General features: G+C 42.9%; 1 protein-coding gene across 2 annotated transcripts in view; it reads left to right on the forward strand.

The window, feature by feature from the left end:
* Positions 1 to 743: 743 nt before the first annotated feature.
* LOC148526674 (solute carrier family 71 member 2-like) overlaps positions 744 to 24,955 on the forward strand; it is a 54,271-nt gene continuing 30,059 nt past the window's right edge. The window contains exon 1 of one of the 2 annotated variants that reach the window (XM_088470060.1): positions 744 to 1,395. In XM_088470060.1, the coding sequence (XP_088326186.1) occupies positions 1,324 to 1,395 (72 nt within the window). In that variant the 5' untranslated portion in view covers positions 744 to 1,323. The remainder of the gene's footprint in view (positions 1,396 to 24,955) is intronic. The other variant, XM_088470061.1, reaches the window with a different exon arrangement.

Here is a 24,955-nt window from a genome sequence, read left to right on the forward strand (position 1 = left end):
TTTTTTTTATAGAACAGCTACATAATGGGGGAAAGGTGCAATCAGGGATATTTGCTGGACTCTTCAGGGAGACAGGGAGACTGCTACTATTTCAGAGTCTCCCTGACAATGAGGGAGAGTTGGCAAGTATGTGAGGGAGGAGGAGGGATAGAGCAGCGGGAGCAGTGCAGGATATATAGCGGGGGAGGGAGTATACCAGAGTGGTGGGCAGAAGGGGGGCGGGATGGAGCAGGAGACGGGACAGAGAGTAAAGCAGTCACAGTGGACAGAAGGGGGCAGGACAAAGCGGGGGACTGGATGGGGCAGGGCACCGGGCAAAATGAGTTGAACCAGGGTCCCTTTACTAGTTTTATTTATATGTGTATAAATAAATTAGATCATATGTAAGGGTACTATGTAAATAAGATCAATTTGTTTAGTACCATTTATTTATAGTGTAATTACAACTCCATTCCAATATATTAATAAAGTCGCTTGATGAATGCTTTCAGGTCGTGCCGTATCATAGTTGTATACAGAAGAATGTGTACCCCATATGGGATGTGGTCTGACAGGTGGTGAGTTATATAGAGATAGTTTAAACGACAGATGTCCAGCTGTACGTCAGCCTTGCTGGTGTCAGCACTGAGGTGCATCCCCTACTGGCCAGCACACGGACTGCAGCACCCCGAATGACGTCGCCTCCGTCAGAGTGTATCAGACAGCAGTGTGCCGGTGACGTGCATCCGGTGACGCTGGGGGAGGGCGCAGTCGGTGTTGCTGCTGCTGGAGAGAAGGTGGAGGCCGCGGCTGCCGGTCTGTGAGTGCATAGGTGGGCAGGTCCAGCTGGACCGGGATTGGAGTCTGGATCCGTCAGGGGACGAGAGGAGGCCGGGAGAGGGCACCGGAGCTCACCAGCCCGAGCCTCCCTCCGGAGCAGCGCCTCAGTTCGCCTTCCCGGACCCCGCAGCCTCTGGAGCACAGTGTGTGTCCCATCACTCCGCTGCCAGCTCGGAGGATTGTTCTGCCTGCTCTGTGCCCATCTACCCGGCACTTCTCACCCCTATTTCACTGGAGGCAGCGGGGATAGAGCCTCCTTACCTTCTGCGTCCAGTGCCCGGGTACCCCTGCTCCCAGCTACCCGCACACCTGCACTCGGAGCACCCCAGCAAAGCCGTACTGGTGGCCACTATAGACATCACCTCCTGCCCAGGTCTGCAGGCCGGGTGCTGCGATCCAGCCCTGGACACCGCGGACCCAGCTGCAGAAGGTGCCCTGATAGTGACCCGGGCATCAGTGGTGACAGCAGCAGCCATCGGGCAGGATGATGACGGCGGCGGCAAGATGAGCCAGAAGAAAAAGTCCAATAGCCGGATCATGTTGGTGAAGCGGATCCTCAGGAAAGATGGGGGCTCGGTGAGTAAGTGCCCACTGCTGGGTGGCCATGCCCTAATATGATATCCGCTCTGCTATCATGTGTAGTCACCCCACGGGGTGCTGCTGGCAGTGTCATATGTATTCTCTATATACCACAGTGGCATGGCACAGTCCTCTGCCAGGCTCTATGCCCAGAGCATTATACACCCTCAGCATCCACTGTACCTGCTGCAGCCACCAGTGAGCCAGCATTTCCCATGTGGCAGTAACACACACACACACACACTGCAGTCTTATACACTTACAGCACAACAGTCATTCCCTTAAAGTATAGCACTTTAGTTATTGTTCCTAGTTTCACATCAGTTATCCTTTTGCATACAGTTTCAGGCAATTGTATTCTAGCTTTCATTCCTGAGCCTTTGCTCTCTGAAGGGTGTAAGCGCTGCCTTGACAAGTTGTACATTCTTTAGATACTGATTTATGTCAGGCAGGCTCCATTCTATTGAGTCATTGTATTCTACAGATACATCTGGTTTAATTGCAGTGTAGAGACTACCAAGTTTTGTAAGAAAAAAAAAAAAAGTCTACTCTACAACACAGTGTAAGAATAATATGTTTCAGAGTCTATCAGAATATTTCAGACATGGCAGTGTGTATTTTTTAATAAGTGCATGTGTAAAAAATGTAGGTAAAAAAAAAAAAAGGCCTGGTTGACATAGATGAATGGTAGGAATTTTGGGACTGGCAGAAACGTAGGTATGCACAGACCCACAACAATGCTGAACCAAGTGACACAGTCATGAGAGGCCTACTCTGATCATTTGTTCAGTTCTAAGGGGGGAAATAGTTTTCTCACATCTGTAAGCGATGGGCATGAGTGCCATGGGCGCCCATTACTTAATGCGCATGTAGCGCCCAAATGCACCAAGTTTAGATCTCTAAAACGGCTAAACCTGTGCAAAGTGATGCTTAACTATTGCTGGTCACCTCAGGGTACGAGGAGAAATAATGGGCACCTGCAGCACTCGTGCCCATTAACAAACAATTGAATAATCTTTAGATGGTTGATCAGCTGCTGAAACACAGTTGCATCCCCTCCCTAAATTGCATTTAGGCCATATTTCTATAACATTGCAAAACAAAAGTGAACTGGAGAAATCATGATGATGTTGAATGTATTTCCCCTCAGTCCACTCCTGATGTCATTACAAATCACCTATCCAACAAAACATGTGTACATCTTAACTAAGTTATTTGCTATTGTCACAGTATAAAGAGCCAATAGAATGTAAAACATGGCATGCTAAATGTGTGCATATAATTTTTCATGTAAATTCTTACTGCTGTAGGAAGTTTAAATGCTAATTTTATAAGAAACAAAAAAAGGCGGTGGCAGCCAAGACATTGTGAACAGTACCTCAGTGATAGGTTAAAAATAAGTATTTATTCAGGCAATACATTAAGTGGAGAAATACATTAGAGGATTTCATTTGTGGGCAACATGATGGCACAGCAGTTAGTGCCCTGGAGAGAATTGAATTCAAGATTCTATCTGTGTGGACTTCTATGTTCTCTCTGTGTTTGTATGGGTTCCTCCCACAATTGTAATAACCAACTAAATTAACTTTCTTGTGTGTAAGTTTACTGTAAGCACCAGGAGCAAGGGACTGATGTGAATGACATCTGTAAAGCACAGTGTAATATGGGAGCGAAATATAAAAAAAATGTAAATAAATAAGGATGAAGTTTACAGAAAATGTTTCCCACTATGGGGTCATTCCAATTAGGTGCGAGTTTTTCATGAAACTCGCAGACGTCGCACGAATGCGCACACCTGAGACTTCTCCAATCCAATTAAGAATACCTATTCCTGTTACTTGCAGCGGGGGTTTGCAATTTGTCAGCCAAATGCGTTGAGAGAAGTGCATGAAAAAGTGGAGTGACCTTCCTGGACCCCAAAAAAACTGATCATTTCATTAGCAGAATCATGCAGAAGGCTGTTAAGAGGCATAAAAAAAGTATTGGAAGTATTTAAATGGTGGTAAATGGCGATTTTGTGCATTTAAAAAAATAAATAAATAAATAAAAAAATTATTTTTGTTAATTTTTATACGGAAAATGCAAAAAAAAGTAGGAAAATATGCTTTTGCGGTACTATGAGGTGACTAAAAATATGTAAGGCACTTATTTTTGAAAATAATAAATGCTCTAAATTTGGGGTGCATAAAGCAATGAAATAGTTGAATTTGAGGCTTTTCTTTTTTTAACCCCAAAAATTACACGTAATTATTGGACTAATTAAGCTAAGTGGAACTTAAAATTGCCTAGTTAGTCATTGGGTGGGTGTCCAAGGGGATCTGCACGGTGTCCCGACATTTAACTTTAAAATAGAGAGTTTCCGTAACATCTTAGTGATCCCACCAGAATGGGGGCGGGGCGCTGAGCTGCGGGCAGGGATTTACTGCACGCCAAAGGTGCACGTGCTCCTGAAAATGGGAAGTGATCTATCGGGGAAAGGGCGTGTCACACTTGGGGGCAAGCCCAGCACTTATGGAGGAGCTGGGCTTCCCCCACACTCTCGTTGAAAGGGCAGGATGCATTTTGCCCCTTTAAGATATGATAGGGCACAACGCCCCGCTAAAACAGCCTAGCGGCAACACTAATTTCTCACCCTCGGAGGTGCGAACAGAAATATGCGAGTTTATTCTGACTGGTTCAATGCGATTGCTAATTGGATTGCAGAATCAATTCGCAGAGTAAACTGCATCTCTCACCTAAATGGATTGACCCGTGTCTAACTAGGAGAGCCTTTTCTTACCTTATGAACATTGTTTTTCATCTGGAAAGCCCAGGATATTACAAAAGGCCCCATTGGTGAAAAGCTGTTGAAACCATTGGTTGGCAAGGTGTGTGTATATAGTCCCTTTAAGAAATAAGCCATCCTACTTATCTTACACAGACAGATGGCTTTATATCCTCTTCCCCTTTCTGTTTGCGTCAGTCCGTTGTTAAGTGTGCACTCTTAGGCACCATAGTTTTGTACAACAGGTGTAGGACAAATTGAAGCAGAACTCAGGAGCCACATATTGAAAAACCTCATGTTTAACAGATCCAGGGAACATTTATGCATACTGCCCCAAATGACATGCATTTGGACTATGCATTTAGGTTTGTTGCTCATGGCTATTTGGCATCTGGAATTTGCAGGTGTGGACAGAAGCATCTAACATTAGGCAGTTATTAACCATTGTTTTTATTAAGAATTTGGCATATATAGTGCTTCTATGTTACATAGTGTATTATATAGAATTTTCAGTCTTCACATCAGTCCCTGCATCTATAGAGCTTGCAGTCTACAGTATATTCTATACCATACGCAAACAGATTATTTTTTTTCAAAAAACCAATTAACCTACCAGTATAGTATTGGAGTGTGGGAGGAAATTGGAATAAATGGTGGAAACCCACGCAAACCCCAAGCATATAGTGCCCTGGTTAGTGTTAAACCTATGACCCCATAGCTATTGATGCTAACCACTGTCACTGTGCAATGTATGTATGGATTTGGTGCAAGAGGCAACACCAGGCAATAGGAAAGGTGATTGTGGTTGAATAGCAAGAAGGATGAGTTATGAAACTTGGTAAGAGAAGAATAAATAAGACCAGGGTACGTTCATTGTGATGTTGGGAGCTGACGTCCACTGGGGAAGACCATATGATTAAATCAGTGAAAGTTTTGAGGCAGCAGTAGGTAGGTTTTATTAGAGATGGTGAGATCTCCAAAAATCAGTGGAGTGTCAGGCTGTCGGTCGTTAGAGCTTAACGATCGACAAGGAGGCGGCCGTTCGGGATGCAAGCGGCCGCCCTGATTCAGAGCGACCGCTTGCATCTAACGACCGCCTCTGAATGAAGCCTTAAGTGTAGACAGCAGATAGGACAACGGGTAACAGTTGGGATAGAGTGGGTTAAGGTCAGGCAGCAGTTGGAGTAGAGCTGGTGGTTGAAGCAGGGAGCAGTTGGGCAGGGAGGGGGTAAGAGCATGTTGCAGTAGCAAGGGGGGTTAAGTGTAGATAGATGTTGGGATAGTACTGGGGACAAGCAGAGGGTTACGGACAGTCAGTGCTGGTGTGGAGAGTGGGTAAGCTGCTGGTGAAAGACACTAAAATGACAGTCGTGTGCTCTACCCTCTGGAACCCCCATCCCCGCCTGCCAGACACATTGATGCAGAGTGTTAGCCTCTGTGGCACCCCTTGACCCCACGATGTTTGTATTAATTATCAGCACCCCCACCGCATTAATAACCGCACCAAACCAACCATCACTATGTAACCCCTACCCACGGCGTTCACCACTTTAGCCTTACCTGTCTGTCCTCCAAGTGCAGGCCAGGGAGTGCAGCTTCTTGAGCAGTGTCTTGTCTGGTCTGCCATCTTAATGCTGGGGGCCGACACAGTCTTCATGCAGGGGCTGCATAAGTCTTGATGCAAGGGCCAGGACCGGGTTCACTCGGGAGCCGGGGCAGCCTGGATGTGGGGAGCCAGTGCTTGCTTCATGCCGGGAGCCGGGTTCATGTGGGGACCGTGGCAGTCTTGCTGTGGGACTGAGCAGCCTTCATATGTGGGGCGGCTTCACGCAGGGGCAGTGACAGGTACTGGCCTGGGGCAGTCTTCACCTGGCCAAGACTGGGCTCACGCGGGGCCGGGCAGCCTGGATGCGGGGATCCAGTGCTTGCTTCATGCCGGGGGCCGGGTTCACATGGGGACCGTGACAGTCTTGCTGTGGGTCGGAGCAGCCTTCATACGGGGGGCGGCTTCACGTGGCGGTTGGGACAGATACTGGCCTGGCGCATTCTTCACCTGGTGCCGCTGTATCAAGGAAGGCGCCACCAAGGGGATGGCTCCACCTTCTTATTATAGTCCTCCCTGCCGCTAGGCCAGGGAAGACATCAATCGTGTAATCAGAGCAAGGGCATTGGCCGCAGCAGAGCGCGTCCCAGGGGACCCACCCATTCTGCAAAAGTGAGTCTCCTGTCCTTTTTTGTGGGTAAAATACACGCTATAGCACGTATTTGCGATCACTGTGTGTATATATACAGTACTGTATCAGCTTTTGTCTTTACGACTTTTATCAACAATCAGTCGTATAGACTGAAATGTTAAACGCTGATACAGTACTCTCTGTAATTTTCATTAAAGCATCTGTGAGTGCTGTAGTTTTTTTTGGGAGGTATTTGACCATACTCCTCTGAGGGCACCTGGGTATTCAGTGATTATTTTTCGTGGAGTGCCGGCTTTGTGTGTGTATATATGTATGTGTGTGTGTGTGTATATGTATATATATAATGTGTGTGTATATATATATATATATTATAATTAGTGTGAACTTTAAGGGGGGAATTCAATAAGCCACAGGACTTACCACGTGCCAGCAGCGCCTGGGTTTATTGCAGCCTGTTTTCTCATGCAGTAGGCTAACACACAGTAACCTATACATTCTGGGTTAAATGGACAGATCTTTGGGTTAACTGCTGAAAGCCCAACAGGTTGTGGATATTGATGAGAGGCAGAAATAGGCCTATTTGGCTATCATGCTATAAGTATAATAAACATATTGGTGTTTCTTGAACATATTACAAAATTCATATTACTATAGCATGCCAACAAGATTTGTTAATCATCTGTGAAATTTCTCAACATTATATATTATGTCTTTAAACTGCAGAAATGGAACCCTTGGTTATTTGTGGTTGCTCCTGCTGCGTAGTAATTCTATTTGTATGCCAGTATGCATAAACAGGTCTGCCTGCAGAGTAATGCTAGGTACACTCACTGCAGTAACCAGGGCCGATGACAATTCTCGGCTGATTGACCAAAGTGTTGCACAGTGTGTGCACAGCACACGGAGATCTGGAGTGCTGTGCAATGTTCGTTGGACAAGACGAGCCGATGTCGTGCAGCAGAGGCAGTGCGTACAGTCATCGTCTGACAAACTGCACGTAAAAACATCATCTAAACAGTCTTTAGGGAAATGTATTGTTTATATAGAAATTATAAATGTGTGGTGTGTGTATATACAGGAAATCGGATGTTCTCTGGATTGTTTAATCTGTCAGGAAAATAAATAGTGGATCGTTCCTTTTATCTTTCAAGTGTGTACCTAGATCCCATTGTACATACTGTAGATGCCTCAATGTCTAATATATCAAAATAACCAAACCGAACATTGATTTTTTTTTTTTTTTTTTTGGCTGCAGCTTTCAACAGCTCTCCTTTATAGTATTCTTTTCTTGGAACTGAGCAGTGGTATTCTGCAATGTTCTGTTACATCTCATTCCATATGATCACCAGAGTATCAATTGTTAAAGAGACCTTTAAACCTGTTACAATGAAACTAAATGTTAAATGCGCAGGTTTCTTTTGCCCAGGGGATTGTTAACCACTGCTACTGTTTAAGAATCTAGGTCGCACTCTTGTCTCTATGTAAAATGAGTAAATAGCTCTGTTTTCGAACCTCTTTGGAAAGCTGGCAAGAGTTGTCTTGTTAATGCTGTGCTAATGTTCTCATTCAAGTGAGACATTTTTAACTTGTTTGTTATTTTTACTAGCAAGACTTTTACTATCATCTTTTGTAGACGACAATATACAATATTTGGGTACTCCTTTTGGGAGATAGAATCAATAGCATACTGAAAATGTTACTTAATCCTGAAATAAAAATAGAACTGGAAGCCATTTCATAAATACAGGTTAAGCCTATTTAATCCCAGATAATGCATCTTTTCTGGGAGGTGAAACAATGAAATAACTAAATATGACAAGCTCCATATATTATATATTGGGTGATTATAGCTGGCCTAAATATCATATTGTTTGTAGTTCTAAAAAAAAGACTTGGAATATATATATATATATATATATATATATATATATATATATATAATTTTTTATTTTATTTTGAACACTAGGTCTGAAAACTGATTTATACAATCTATAAAACATTAAAGGGGTAACTAAACGCTTAAGGGCAGATGTGCTATTATGCCCAACAGCTGTTTGCAGTGCCTACATGGCACCTTCCTCGAGCTCCTGTGGCTACTTGGTTCTTTTCATAAGGTCAAGGCCTAGGCTGGACTGCTTTGTAACCTAAATATAATATAATCTTTTTTCTGTTTTTTGATCATTCACTCAGACACACTTGCTGGGTAAATGAATGAAAACTAATACTTTCCTACCAGTGTCTAAGGAAACATAATTGACTTCTGACAAAATATGTGATAGAGCATTTATAATGTAAGTTCCAATAACGCCGGCACTACTGCACTGCTTAATATGGTAGTGTTTTTTAAATAAAAAAAACACAATAATAATATTATTGATATTATTAACATAAAGAATCTTAAAACCCTTCCCAGCTCAATAAAAGCATGCAATACAGTGTGTATAACACTTGCTGGCAATGTCCCACAGAATGACGATAATTACCATATGCAGCAGTGGTTTGAGCACCCCAATGTTTGTCCTCCCAGCCCTAACACTACACAACTTACATCTATCTTAAGATTTTGAGCACGTGGGAACATTGTATCTATGGAGGCCAATCCTGGGATTGGGATCGGCGTTATTCCGAGATTTTGGCCTAAAATTGGCAGGATTTAAATCCCGGGATTGGAGCCTCCAATCCCTGGATTTCGGGACTAGTGATCTAATGCGCTGCTTAGGTTTTTTTTATTTTATGCCGGGCAGCGCTGAGTACCTGCAGCACTCGCTCAGACGCAGCCTGGCTGCCCAAGCCCCCGGCTGTGCAGCGTGACGTGATGTCAGAGGTCACGCGGTACAGGCCCATGCCGGCCCACCCCTTCTGCCACGCCCGACCATCTAAATTGAGCATTTTTCAGGCTTAAAAATATGACCCGGGATTGACGTCCCTCATTTTATCCGTATACTGTGACAGCAAAGCATGAGGTTAAAGAAAGAATTAAAAATGAAAGAAAAAAAATACTCCTATTGGTATACCTAGCGTTCCCGCTAGGCTTTTTCAGCGGGGCGCTGCACCCTGCGATCCGGCACACCACCCCGCTGAAACAGCCTGCGGGAACGGTCCCCTCCCGCGGGACGCAGTGTCCCGCAGGTGGTGAAAACGGCGGTACATCGGTCACTGTCGGTGAATGGGTGCTGGGCGCATGTGCCTGGCATCCATTCACAGTGACCGCAATGCTTGGGAGCTGCCCGGCATGTTCGTAAGTGCCATGCACGCCCCTGAGAGTGACGAAAAGGGATGCCTAATAAGACGCCCTTTTCATGGCTACGCCCCCTTTTTGGGCACACGCAGAAGTGCTCTTTCTCCGGGTACGGCGCCCTGCCCGCACCGGACCTAGGGTTACACTATATACCTATAGTAGGGATAATTGGCTTGGTACACTTTTGCATACATGTGTGGGGCAACACGAATTGTATGAAGGTGACCAAGGGAAGAGCCATACAAAATAGAAATATTCTCCTATTTTTTACTGTTTTTCTCTAAGTACCCATGAAAAATATTCTACTTTTCTACTAAAAGAAATCTGTGTCGACTATGAAAAATCTACATAAAGATCACGTGTGGTTTATTTACTAAAGGTCAATTTTGATCAATTTAAAATCGATGAAAAGTGATAAACATCGATGTGTTTCTGGGTCTAAATCACACATTTACTAATGCATAAACAAAAATAAAAAATTGTGTGATTTAGCCCCGGAACACATCGATTCTCATTCATCTTTAAATCGATCAAAATCAACCTTTAGTAAACTTATCTCCACGTGTATACTTACAAGCAATATAAAGTTATTCCCTATGAGTTGACAAAACTCAATTTGGCCTGGTCACAAAGGGGCAAAATACCCCAAACATGTATATGTGCACACTGGTACTTGCAATGTGCCATTTATTGTGCTTGAAAAAATAAAAATACAATAGAAATTAAATTACCTATTCATTTGCATAGAAATGTGTCATGTAAATACTATTTAAATTGCATTTCATTTTATTTACAATGATTTCCCATTGAAATAGTTATTGGTTTAAGTGCACATAGACAAATGTGTGCTTTCCTATTTGCTAAGATGCTTTTTATTTTCACACGTTTACATGTGCTTTGCTTGAGTTAGAAATGCAATTTCAACTTTAGTTTACCGTGGTTCACTGAGTCCCAAAGTTTATTCAGGGAAAGCAGATAATATACGGACATCAGTATTTATTAATATACCAATCACTGTATTGGACCCCAGTTTTCCTGGGAAACATTTGAAGAGTGAGGGAATAGCCTTCTGGACAGAAGTGGGGGTGTGATTATAAACCACTACAGGTTGAGTCTCCCATAACCAAATATTCCAAAATACGGAATTATTTTGGCATGACTGAGATAATGAAACCTTTGATTTTTGATGGTACAATGTACACAAACTTTGTCTAAGGCACCTGCAGGCCGTGTGTATAAGGTGTATATAACATAAATGCATTCTGTGTGTATATTTGGGTCTCATTCCCAAGACATTTCATTATGATATGCAATTATTCCAAAATACGGAATATACAGTTATCCAAAATACTCCTGGTCCCAAGCATTTTGGATATGGGAGACAGTACAGCTAATCAGCAATGCTGTAACATTAACGTTATCTGGTATCACTGTTCTGTTCATTTTTTTATTTTTGAAGTTCTTCACACAGCACTGACTTACAACCCATAAACTTTATTGTAAGCAATTTGTTAAAGCTCATTTTCATTACCTCCTTTGCAAAATCACATACCACACTTCAAACAATTACTTTTTGTGAGAAGGGAATTGTCAGTAACCTAGAGGCTATAGTATACGAACCACATTACCTATACAGTTAAGGGGCATGTATCCTGGCTGCTAATGGTCTCCCAATTGAAATAAAATAACTGATGTTTGTAAAATGGCCACATATGCTTCTCACATGGGAGGGGGGGGGGGTCAGATGCTTCTTACCTAGGGCTTTAACACTGTGTGTATGATCTGTGTTAGCTATTCAGTAATGTAGCTCCCACTTAAGGATTGTGGCAGTGGAAGGTTAGTGCTAAGCCTGTAATGTAAGGAGCTGAGTGGTGCAGTTGTCCTGAAGACGGACATGAGCCTGGAGGTTTTAGACTCAGCTGCAGACAGTGACCGTTGGGGCTGAGGGCAGTTATTGTCGAGGTACTGGGGTGAGCAGGGGGTGTCTGTTGCAAGGTAGAGAGTCCAAGAGGTGATATCCAGGGTGGAGTCAGACAGAGGAGAGAAGCTGCTTGGTCAGTGAGCCCAGTGAGGTGAGGCTATTAAGGCTGCTGAGAGGAGGGGGTTCGGAGACAAAGGTAACTTGTCCTGTGGAGAATGTGAGCTAGTTGGCCAATGACAGGCTGGAGTCTGGCAGAGGAGAATACAGTTCGGCCAGTGAGAGGCAGAGCATAGGCGTATACACTAGCTCTCTGGCTGCATAGGAGAGCAGCAGCCTAATGAGGAGGGTTGCAGATAATAAACTGGTCAGTCCCTGGAAGTCTGTAAATATAATAAAGGTATTGGAGCAGTCAGGCACATATGTAACAGAAGATAGTTCTCCTGTGAGAGAAGAGACTCAAGCTGGCCATACACCAGACCAACTTTTCTCCAACCATCCAACTAGTTGGTTGAAATGAAAATCCGATAATGCATGGGAGCAAATGACAATCAGCCATTTGCTCCCAAACACTGGAAAACGGACGAAAGCTGTTGTTCAGACAAGTGTGTTAAATCAAACCGATATAACCAACTTGCCTGAATGACCTTTTTCGTGTTTTCTGGTGTTTGGGAGCAAATTGTTGATTGTCATTTGCTCCCATACATTACCGGATTTTCATTACAACCAACCAACTAGTTGGATTATTGGATGAAAGTTGGTCTGGTGTATGGCCAGCTTCAGGCAGAAATTCCCAAACGCGGTCCTCAAGGCTCACCCAACAGTTCAGGTTTTGGATATATCCGTGGTTGAGCACAGGTGACTTAATTAGTACCACAGTCAATTTGATTTAACTACCACTGTGCCCAACCATGGATATCTCTAAAACCTGAACTGTTGGGGAGCCTTGGGGACCGCGTTTGGGAACCTCTGGACTAAGGAGTATTACTCATCTTTCAGGCCTGATTCAGCCAAGATATTTTTTATTTTTTTTTAATAAACAAACATTGATGCTCCCCTTCTTACTTCAAAGGGATAATATCACTGGCACACACTCCTATTCAGTATAATATTGCCTTTTTATCATATTACCTAGTGCAGAGATACTAGTGACTATTAGCACTACATTCATTCCTACCAATCCCTCAGCCATTGCAGAACAAATGAAACATCCCTGGAGCCAGTGGGTGTGAGGTAGCTGTTATATTGACCTTGAGAAGTTTGTAATTGGAGTTTTATTTATTGTTGCACATTTAGCAACTACTTAAGGTACAAACCTTCATTTCTTCTGAATAACGCGGTCCTCAAGGCTCACCCAACAGTTCAGGTTTTGGATATATCCGTGGTTGAGCACAGGTGACTTAATTAGTACCTCAGTCAATTTGATTTAACTACCACTGTGCTCAACCATGGATATCTCTAAAACATTGTTGTTTCAATTGCAGGGAAGTTAGCAAAGGCTAATTGTGTGAAATTAACCTTGTTAATGTTAACCCAAGGATATCGGGATAATTTGTGCATACAGAAAAGGTTTGATTTATAAAAACCCCTGTATATCAGTGGTTCCCAAACTTTGTTGAATCACAGCACCCTAGAGTAATAGCATTCTTTTAACGACACCCCTAAACCAAAAGTTTGTTATTGAGAAATTCAGAAAGAAATGTAGTACAGTGAAGTAAATTGTGCTGACCTGTCATCCTTAGGTTTAGTTATGTGGTGGTGGACAGATTTACACTTCTGTTTGTGCACATAATTACATTACATTGACCATAAATAATTTGATTTGTTGCTGGACCACCATCCTGAGGCACCCCTGCAAGTGTCCCGAGGCCACAGCGCACAGTTTAAGAACCTCTGCTATACTGTATATGTACACATGAGAATTAGAGGTATTACTACCTAGTTTAAACAGTAACCTATTTGGTGTAAAAATAGTGTAACATTTTTACTGGTGTCAACTTCTTACCATCTTAGGGTTTTGGTGGTGGTGGGGGTCACCAAATTCCATTGATATGTCATAATGGTTTCCTGAGCTGATCCTATGAACACCCCTCTACAATCCAGAACACACAATCTGGTGGAGGCGCTGCGTAATAAAATGGATTAACCCGGAAGAGAGAACATGGAGTTTCTAGCAACCCTGTCACCCAGTCGTCCACCCTGTCGCCTGTAATTCAGGTGAACAGGTGTTATAGGCAGAATTTTTGACAATAGGGATATAGTGATTTAGAATTCATCCACTTGTCTGCTTTTGTTGCCTGGCTTGAAAAACAGTAATTTCTAATACTTCTTTTTTTTCCAATTTAAAAAGGCTTTCTTGATAATCTGACATATTTCACATTCTTCCCACAAATGACTATGCATGTGACTTGAGTTTGAGGCTCTATCCCTAATGACCGGCATTGCCCACAGGCATATTCACCATGCTGATTATTTATTACACATGATATTTGGTGTTTATTTATGTTACTAATATCAGTATACTGTGTAATGCTGTTTGCTCAATTACTTAAAATAACTCATATTTCACCGTGTTGGAGTTTATAAGATGCAATGCTGCAATATGTTGGAGCTTTAATTTAATTTTAAAATCCACTTACCAATTCATTTCTAATGAAGTTTTATTTGCACTAGGTTTGTTGTCAGACCTCTTTCATCAAAAATATTTTCTATTTTGTGGTTTAGTTGTTGTTTTTAGTTTCTCTTTTCATTGTTTTATAATGGTCTTTCATCAATAGTATTTTGCATAGATTATCTTATTTTTATATTGACAGTATTTAGCTTTAGTGGTTTTGCTAACGTTTTGTTCTAAAATTACATATAAACAAAAGGCCTGCATATACCCATGAGGTTCTGTAATACTACGAAATAGGTGATATCAATATACACAGATTTATATGTGATATCTGGTTATATCGGCTTATTTCCCAGTCTACACTCCGTAGTTTCAGGGAGCTAACGCTCACTGCTGGGCTGCATAAAACAATTAGAATCATTTCTAACAGTGTTGTTTACGTTAAATTATATCTGTGCTGGAGCTGTCAGCAGCAACAATAGGCAGCTAAAAAGAATGAAATGGGAAATATGCACTCATTACAAAAGGACGCACAACCATTTTTGTAAGGAATTTATTTTCCAATTAAAATAATTTGTAAATTGTAGTTCTAGTTTAATGTGTAAAGCGGGGGACTTGCAGAATATGAAAAACAATGTATACAGCATCATTGTTAGTTTCTAAAGATGACAATGAATATATTGCATTGAAAATATGCATTGGTACCAGTATCTGTAATGATGCTGAATTAAGTAAACCAGTTGATATTTGCTTTAGTCCTGGACTACCAACCCATGGCACCTCTTTAAATGTCCTAGTGTACCTCAGTTTGGGAGACTGTTCAATTCAGTAGTTACGAGACTCCCCATCTAAAGGTGTGCATATATCAGAGCTTGATGGCACACCAAGAGTGGTATGTCTGTATGTGTATATATGTGTGTGTATGTATATATGATATATATCAGTATTCCTACACAGACTCACCTCGCAATGGTGAGATGCGTACATGTAAAGGTTTCTTTGTTTTCTCTCTGGCCTTTATATGTACGCATCTCATCATTGCGAGGTGAGTCTGTGTAGGAATAACCACACACAGAATATCTGGATAGTGGCATGTGAGTGTAATAGACTATCTTGTTTTTCTTCCCTTTGAGATGGTGGAAGAGTCCAAACAGAGAGAATATCAAGGATAAGATACGGATATAAGGACTTTGCGCTTTTGGACCACTCATAATTTTGGTATAGGAGACCATGCCTGCCCCTCTGCTTCCTCCACAGCCACAGTATAAGGCAGCCATGGCTGCTTGGTCAGCTACACTGACTGATTGCCCTTACACTGCGGCTGGGGAGAAAGCAGAGGGGCCGGCACGGACTCCTGAGCCTGGCGGTTGCCAGACTTATAGAGCCTTTCCAAGAGAATACCTTAGCATGATCTGTGCACCTTGCTCTGCTCCACCGGACCCAAAGTAATAACAGAAACAGCAGAGAATGGACATCCACGTGCCGGTCAGGCTGGAGATGGAAAATGTTGTTCTACACTACAGACAACACTGGAGAGTGGCTAGACTCTTTTCTTAGCCAATGGAGAGCCATTGGCTGGGGAGTCAGTGAGTCCTAGGTGGAGGGTTGAGTGCGAAGTGCCGGGTGGTAGCTGGTTCTTGCCGGGCGATGCGCCCGCAACATACAGCCTGGGGAGAACACTGTATATGATAGACAAATGGCGGCACTACAGACGACTTTCAAAGATGCAAAAAAAATTATGCTCATGTTTTAATTCAATGTTTTGGGCACATGCCCGTCGTCAGGAATAATAATAGTGATCACCAAACACTTATACAGACAATAAATCATCAGGCAATAATCCCTTAAGGCTACTCACCTGAGGCGCCACTGCTTACAGACCGTACTCAGTAATGCGCGCCACTGATCCTTGGTGTTATCGTCCCGATGAGGTCATAGTGCCGCGATGCCTCAGGAAGTCAGCCTAACCTAGCCCTAATGGTTACCGCGGTAACCAAATAAACAAAAACAATTATGAAAAAAAGAACTTTTAAAAAGATGTTTAAAAGACAAAGAATCTAATGCTTAAACACTATAATCGTCAGAAATTACTTAGATTAACATATTAATTGCCTGTGCAATTATTCTCAGCACCAGAATACCTTAAATAAGTACTAATAATACTACATAGGCTCTCTAAAAGAAACCTCACAATACAGAGACCTCACAGTTCTAATGACTCATTGAGCCCCTTATGACATTGTATCTAATTTACTAATCCACCTACACTCCAATTGTTACAATTGTCTGGGTCTATTACCTCCTCTAACATCGGGGGGGCTATAATTCTAGATCGAATATCCTGTACACCATGTTTTGCTAATGCACAATGTCGGGCTTCCGGTTGTTCACTTGAACCACTTTGCAGTGCTGCCCGAATGGCCATTCTATGGAAAGCCATCCTCTCCTTGAACGGTCTCTATTTTGCCCACGTAGTGTAACCCACATGGGCAAGACAGAAGGTAGGTGACAAAAGTGGTACTGCAGGTGACTGGTTGTTTAATATAGATTTTTTTCCCTGTCTAGGGATGTGTGAAGCTATCACCCAAAATAACTGATCTGCATGTAATGCAGCCCAAACATCGATGGTATCCATGGGTTAAAAAATGGCCAGGTTTTACGTTTAGATTTAAGTTTACTTATATCCAGATTAACCAATTTGTCATTAAGATTACACCTTTGTGAATAACTCGGCATAACTCTAGAGTCTCGCAACTCATTGTCAAAATTAACTATCTGCCATAGTTTTTTCACAATTTTAGTAGTATGTGTGCTATTGATGGTAAATTTGTTCACCCATGGAACTACTGGTTCGGTAGCGGCTGATTTGTTCTGGACAGAACTAAACGTCTGCTCCCTGGGCATGGCTAGGACTTGTTCCTTAATCTTCTCCAAGGAACACGTCCATTAAGGTGTCAGCCTTAATGATTGTAATTTCATTGCTTTTTGAAGTTTGAGTGGCAGAAATTCAGTGGGTTTTGTGAAATTTCAGACCATGTCTCAGAAGCCTTAATGGGACATGTGAAACCGTAAGATTTTTTTTGTCTATGGAATTCATTGTATTTTTAAAATGTATTAACGATTAGGGTTTGGGGAAGCAAACCGGGCCACCTGCAGGGGAGTAGGGCAACACAATGGTACATTAGCGCAGGTGGAGGAAGGCCGGCACACAGGTGTTTTAGTAATGCACAGGGTGAGACTGCTACGGGGACGAGCTGCAGGAGTGCGGGGCAGCAGTGGAGCAATTCACAGGGGCATCAGCGGGCGACAGAGGTGCTCACTGGCGCTGGGCATGCATTTGAGAAAACTGGACACAGATGCATGGATGAATCAGTGAGATCCAGCTATGCATCTGTTAACATTTTAAGTTGTGAAATTTAAAAATGAAAAAAGAGAGTCTTGAGTTCAATTCTGCAAGGCATGAAGCAAATAAGATCTGATACTGATGCTACATAAACCTGAGAAAAGAACAGATGACGCAGGAAGGAGCTGTGGGCTCCAGATGAAGTTTCATTGGTCACCATGCTGCCCTAAAGCCATTGTGGTCACTTTGTTAATGCTGTGATGTTTGTATTGTGAATAGTGGGTCTATAAAACCTCTGTCCATTACACCAACAAAGTAAGTTTGAAATAATCAACAAATCAACTCATGATAATAAACTTTTTTTTTTTCTTTTATGAACAGTAAAGCCAGGATGTGATGGTTAGGGGAATTCAAAGGAAGGTAGCTTGTGGTATTTTGTGGTCCATTTTTGCAACTGAATTAAAATATCAGCAAATCGGGGTATACTAGTGATTGAGTTTAATGTTTATTACAGAACCTATATATTTTTGTGTGGGTGTATATAGCCAGTGCTATTTTTCAGCAGGAATTTAGGAGCTGATTTCAGACCCGCTCGCTAGGATGCGATCGCTCGTAGCTGGTCGATATTTGCAATCTGCACATGCATCGCAATGCGCAGGCTCGAACCACTGCGAAAGATCGGGAAGCGCTCGCTCGCTCAGCATAGACCGCCCAGCTGAATGAGTGACAGAAGAGGCCGCTTGTGGGTGGTAACAGGGGAAGGCAACTGGAAACGGGGGAGTGGATGTACGACCGCCGACGTGCCTGAGCGTTTCAACGCTGCTTCAGAGCCATGCATAATTAACAGGCAGCGTCATAGTACATGTCACCTGGTTGTATTTCACACTGAAGTGATCGCAGTGCTTGCGGCAGGGTATGGTGCTCGATGTACCAATGGTTTCATGCACCTCCAGGAGATGACGTGCGCAAGTGGGCGTCTTATGACTGGCTGGTGGGCGTCTGCATACACAAAGTGATCGCACGCCAAGAATTAGTGGGCGTGCTAATGCCTTGCCGTGCGATTGCCTGCCTTGCTGGTGGTGCGCTGGATTTGCATACCTTGCGAGCGACCGCATTTAGCGAGCGGGTCTGAATTAGCTCCTCAGTTCTTTAACCTCTCATTGACTATGACCTAATGTCCTGGGCCAAAATGTATTTTCCATAACAAGTAATTTTAAAATCCCTTCTGAGTGCCTCCTTTTCTAAATACTAAATATATATTTATATATAATATATAATATATTAATAATATATATTATATATTAAATTGTTTTTCTATAGCTCCACCCTCAGTAATTTCACCCACTGTTCCTGAACCTATTCTTCCCGAAAAATGTCAAAGTCTAGAAAATGGTTTAAAGCAGTGGTTCTCAGCCTCAAGTTTTGCCAACAGGTCACATTTTGAGGAATTCTGTCTGTGGAAGTAGGTGGGATATTGCTGACCCAGCAAAATAGACTAGATGGCATTTCATGCATTAATGCTGTCTCTCCGGATCTGCAGTGTGTAATTGAGGAAATCCGTTCTGCACATGTGCAGAATGAATCTCCTGCTCCGACACCCTGGTTGTGACAATGTCATCTGTGACCGCTGACATCACCCTTGAAATTGCACCCCAGAATGCAGTGTGTACGGCCCTCCGGGGTCATATGCGTCTAAACTAAAGGTGTGAAAAGGGAAACCCAGTTTCTTTCTAAGCACAAATAAGCTGACGTCTGGGTGTACAGAGATCAGCTGATGATCAGTCCCCTCTGCCCCATGGTCTTGTCTGCAACACTATGAAGTGGAGGGGGTATGCCACAGGGGGAGGGGTGTAAATGGGGTAGGGGAATGGATTATGCTCCATACAACATTTTTGGGATAGGGATGGGATGTATTAAAAAAAACACTGGAGGTGGGGGTGAGGCTCTGCCACTGGAATCTATTACCACTAGGGAGTGAGGGTTGATAATGCTGGGGGTCTATTGCCACTGGTGGGAGGGGATTTTTCTTATGGGGGGAAGGAAGTAATATTACATTGGGGGTCTATGAACAGTGGGGGGGCTGCAAACTCACCCTAGGTATATTTTTTTTAATTACATTTTTAAAAATACTTTCTAAAATTTTTAAGAAAAAAAACAACAAGCGGTTTTGGGACAAAACATTGGTCTATTAAGTGGTTAAGCCGTCTGTGTATGATTAAAGTAATCCACAAAACATGACCTGTTTGTACTTTAGGACTGGAGTTGAGAACCCTTAGTTTAAAGAGATGTTTGCCTCTAGATAAAACTCTATGGCTCATAATTAGAGGTATGTATGTCGAGTATGGTATACATTTTAGGCTGTACTAAATATAGAGTGAGTTATAAAAGTGTGCTAACCTTCCTGTACAGTAGATGAAGCCGGGCTTCAGTCCAAAGTTGCATTTCTAAATACAATATGAACGAAAAAGAAACCAGACGAGAGCAATGTTTGGTGTATTTTTCCTGTCTTATTGTTGCTACAGAGAAGTGAATAAGGAGTCTCAGGTAGCCAGAATCTGCTACATGTCAGGGAAATGAAGGAAGGGTTTTATTATTCTAAGCCAGGGTGGGGGAATAGGAAGAGAGGAAGGGTGTAGATGGAATATTTGTGTGGGAGGAAATACATTTCTATATTTATTGTCTATGTGAAAATTCTGTAGATGTATCCATGCCTGAATCCCAATATTTTAGGCAGTGGTTACTGTTATTATAATATATGTGGATATAAGGTTATGTCAGCAATAGCCCAATTTACTATTTAAAAAAAACAAACACTTTGGCATATTAGAATTACCACTTTTGGGCCTGATTCAGAGGTGCACACAATTCTGATGTTCACGTAGTTGAGCGTTTTATTGCAGAAAATGCAGACCCTGGCTTCGGCATATTTCAAAAAAAATAATAAAAAACTGTAAAACTGACCCAGTGGCTGTCCCCTACCCTGTCCCAAAATGAATTAATCAGGCCCTGTTTTCAACTAAAATTCCAGCTAATCCCACAGGATGACTGTAGAGGCTCAGTCACATGCATTTGCCCAGAGGGGAGAGAGAAAGCCGGCGATACACTGTGCTATTTCCTAACGTTAAGATGTGTTGTATGACTTCCCTTGTGATTCTTCCCCTGAAATTCCCTATACGATTTGGTCAAATGGTGTACGATACCGATGCGTCGTCTCTCACAATATAGAGGGAGGGAGTGGCCAAGGATTATGCAAGACCTCGTACATCGAAACAGTATACGATGTGTGTCACATCGTACACGATAGGGTGTAATCTTACCGTTTTTCCATAAGATCTACGATGCAGATTTACGACGGCGGGGACGCGCATCGTCATCGTACAAATACCACACACGATGTACACGACTGGACGTTACAATTGATCTAAATCGCCAATATCGTGCAAAAAATCGCACCGTGTATGGGCCGCTTAAGAGTAGGCTGGTGAATCATTGCTCTATGTATCTAGCTCTCCTTGTCAGACTTTAATGTGAGCTTTGTTTAAAATCCAATCTCCTGAAAAAGCTAGATATTGCACGTCCCTTCTTTATTTGTATATAGCGGAGTCATTTTATTGGGATTTTAATTCATTAATCAAAGTATTGAAAGTACATTAGCCCTTTGCTTTTAGAAATTCTAACACCACACCATACATTTCAGAAAGTAGCATTTTCTATTTTCAATGCATTTGTCCATGCAAGTGACAAATCAGAATTGTACGCACATTTTCAGATTAATTTTTTAAATCCATATCTGCGAACATAAGCCTTTATGTATTGGCAACTTTCCAGAGGGATGGTGTTTAAATACTCAAAAAACGACTACACATTTAGCAATTTGTTTATTGGCAACTGCAACTTTTAAAATACATTGTGTAGCTTTGGCAAGAGAGCGAAGTGCATTTAAATTAAAACTATCCTCCAGTATACTTGTTGCACAAGAAAGCTTGCTATGCAGAGGAAACTGATTTACTGCTGTAATCTACTTAGCTCTTATTCTGTAATGGTACCAGAAGCCTCTGCACACAGCCAAACTGACAGGCTGAAATGTCATGATTTGCACACTGGACTGGTATGTTCTGCAGTTTGCAGAATTATTATTGTGACTCAACAATGTATCCGCTTAATGCGTTTCCTAGTCTATAAAAACTGTTAGATTTAAATGTTTACATTTTTTGTCCATTTGACAGCTGATTTGTTAAGGACTATAATAAAAGTGTAATTATAACCACAATAGTCCAGTAATATATAAAATCTTGAGCACTTTTGTGAATTTTGTTTTCGTGGGTATTGGGGTTAAAATTATATTTTTCAAGACAGACTTTCAATGCTTGTTCTCTCTTTTTAAGCTATACCCACTGTAATGTGCTAATAAATCAAACTCATTTATTTGCTGTAAAAAGCAGAAGGATTTTCTCTATTTAAATTATGCTCTATAGTTTCTGCAAATGCTTAATTCAGTTGCAGTTTTGTATCTGTGACCATGTCGGATCTGAACAGTTTCTCAAAGTATTTGCATTAAGACCTACAATACATGTTTGATGGTGAAAAAGCCCCATGGGTGATGACATAACTTATACATATGTCCAATATAAATTGTGTTGACACCACTTGCACAGCTATCTCAGTCTGACTTGTAGGTCTGAAGTTGCACCTAAAGCTGGGTACACACTGGGTGATATTTTGCGAGTGCATTGGCGGTTCTGTATCCCCAATACGTCTGTGAACAACATAATTCACAGGCATATTGCATCTGCTCTGCAGCACAGCAGATGGACGATCTAAGCTGTGTGTTCCCTGACATTAGTTGTGATGTCAGGGAACACACATCAAGCGGCTGAGTAAGTGTGTGTATAGCTTACCTGACCAGCCACTGTTTTGGTGGATCCACCGTCAGTGTGTACCTAGCATTAAGCAGAGTACACGCTGGGTGATATATATCGGCCGTTCAATTGAATGATATAATTTTAGTCCTAATATTCAGTGGCACTCGAGGTCTTTAATAATCAAGTAGTTTATTGCTCCACCAACGTTTCAGGGCTACAATGCCCTTTTGTCAAGGTATCAAAAGTAAAAAGACAACCGTCTTACCTTTATGGTTACGGTTGTCTCTCCGTTAAAAGGCAATGCCTCCAAACCCTTTTTGGAATCAGCATCCGCCTTCCAGTATCGCAACCACAAAGTACGACAAGCAGCCACCGCTGCTGAAGAAATTCGAGACGCCAGGGTACTAATATCTAAGGCCGCTTCGTTGATATAAGTGGCCGAATCCCGGAGATTGCCTATCAACTCCGCCTGCTCAGCCGAACAGTCGGGATCGAAGGACACCTCCAACGTATCAGCCCAGCGCTCCATAGCTCTGGCAACCCAGCAAATGGCCATAGCTGGCCGTGCTGCCCCCCCTGCAAGGGAATAGACGGACTTCAGGCAGATCTCTACCTTGCGGTCCGTAGCATCCTTAAGGGAGGACATGGATGGCATGGGTAATGTGGCACTACGGACAAGGTGTGTCACATGAGAATCCACCTGTGGAGGTGATTCCCACTTAGCAAAATAATTGTCAGCAAACTAACACGCCACTGCTAAACACCTTTGAGGCTGATATCGTTTGCCTGGCTGTTTCCACGCTTCCTCTAGGTGGTCAACTAATTGTCCCGAAAGAGGAAACACTGTGGCATCTCCTTTAACCTCTTTGAAAAAGGCGTATTTGGACTTAGATACCGGAGGTTCCTCATCCTCAATAACTAAAAGCAGTCCGGACTGCACGAATAAGGCCAGGTATATACACCTTAGACTTAGCGTCCGACTCTTTAGGACGGGGAGGTTCCTGGTCAGAAAGATCCAGAATCTTCCCATCATCGGACGTCCCGTCGTCATCCTCATAATGAGCGGACTGAGACGCCACCAGCCGCTTGTGGGGCCACATCACAGACTCCCCCTGCAACACGTCTGACAACTGCTGTACAGAGCTTGTTAACGAATTAACCCACGCAGGCTCATGAGAGACCTGAGGAGGGGAAATAGGGAGACCGTGGGGTACCATTAATTGTCTCGGGAAACCCTGCATGGGTCACCGCACATTACTTCACCCGTGGGACACTGTGACCCGCGGGTGAAGACAGTTCCCGCAGGCTGTTAGGGCAGGGCGCTTTTTGCCTTCCAGAAAGAGGGCAGGGCGCCGCGCCCCTCTAAAACAGCCCAGCGGGAACGCTATATATAATGTATATATGTGTGTGTGTGTTGGCTAATGTGTACCCTCGATATCTCCGTGAACGACCTGCCGGTTCCTCCTTCTGTGAAGGCTCATTCCACTAGGTCTGTGGGTCCTTCGTTGGCAGCTCGACGTGGTGCCTCTGCAGTCCAGATCTGCAAGGCTGCTACGTGGTCCTCTGTCCATACCTTCGTGAGGTATTACAGGTTTGACACCTTCGCCTCTCAGGATGCTTCCTTCGAGCGGCGGATTCTCCTTTCAGCACAGGAGCGTCCCCACCCTTAAAGGATACTGCTTTGGGACATCCCCAAGGTATCCTGTGGATACCCTATGGACCCTGAAGTAGAAAATATGAGATATGGTAAGAACTTACCTTTGTTATCTCTATTTCTATGAAGTCCATAGGGTTCCACAGGACTCCCGCCCTGTCGCACCTGTACTGCAGATGGGCTTTACTCTGGTCACCGGTTTTTCCGTCTCCCTCTGGTGAGAATGTGATTCTTGTGTGTGTCCAGATCTTTTTTCTCTCTCTTCCTTCTCCTCCTCCGGCCTATGGCTTGGTAACTAACTGAGATGCCTTGGCTCGGGGGCGGGGTATAGGAGGGGGACCCTAGTGCATCCTGGGAGGACTGAAAACTTAACTCTATGGTGCCCGATGCCTGACGTCATCACCTATACCCCAAGGTATCCTGTAGAACCCTATGGACTTCGTAGAAATAGAGATAACAAAGGTAAGTTCTTACCATATCTCATATTATTGTCCAGTGTGAGCTGGGCTTTAGGGTGCCTTGAGGACCTGGTTTGGGAACCCCTGCAATAGACCATGGAAAATAGAACATACTGTAAGTTTTCCATGGCCTAGCCAGCGTTTAGGAGCACATTAGTAAAATATTTCCATAGGTGGTAGTGCAGCTGTAAAGGAGCTTTAAGTAGTCTTAGAGTATGTTAAATTGCTATTCTAAAATAGGTGAGTGGGGGGAATGCTGGGAGGCTGCAAGCTCCGTGTTTGAGACTTCCTGTTGGTCATGCGCCCACTTGCTGTCCATAGGACTGGCTTTAGCTGGTTCTGTGCTACAACAACACTTTATCACTTAAATAAATTTACTTAAAAATGATTTAAGCATGTTGAACCCTCATGGTATATCGTTAAAAAAAGATTGGAATAGATTGGATCACGATGTTTGTAATCCAATCTCCAGAACAACAAATGGTCATTTTCATCAAAATAGCAATTAAAG

This window comes from Taudactylus pleione, unplaced genomic scaffold (genome assembly GCF_031769625.1).
Source record: "Taudactylus pleione unplaced genomic scaffold, aTauple2 ptg000095l, whole genome shotgun sequence".
Taxonomy (NCBI): domain Eukaryota; kingdom Metazoa; phylum Chordata; class Amphibia; order Anura; family Myobatrachidae; genus Taudactylus; species Taudactylus pleione.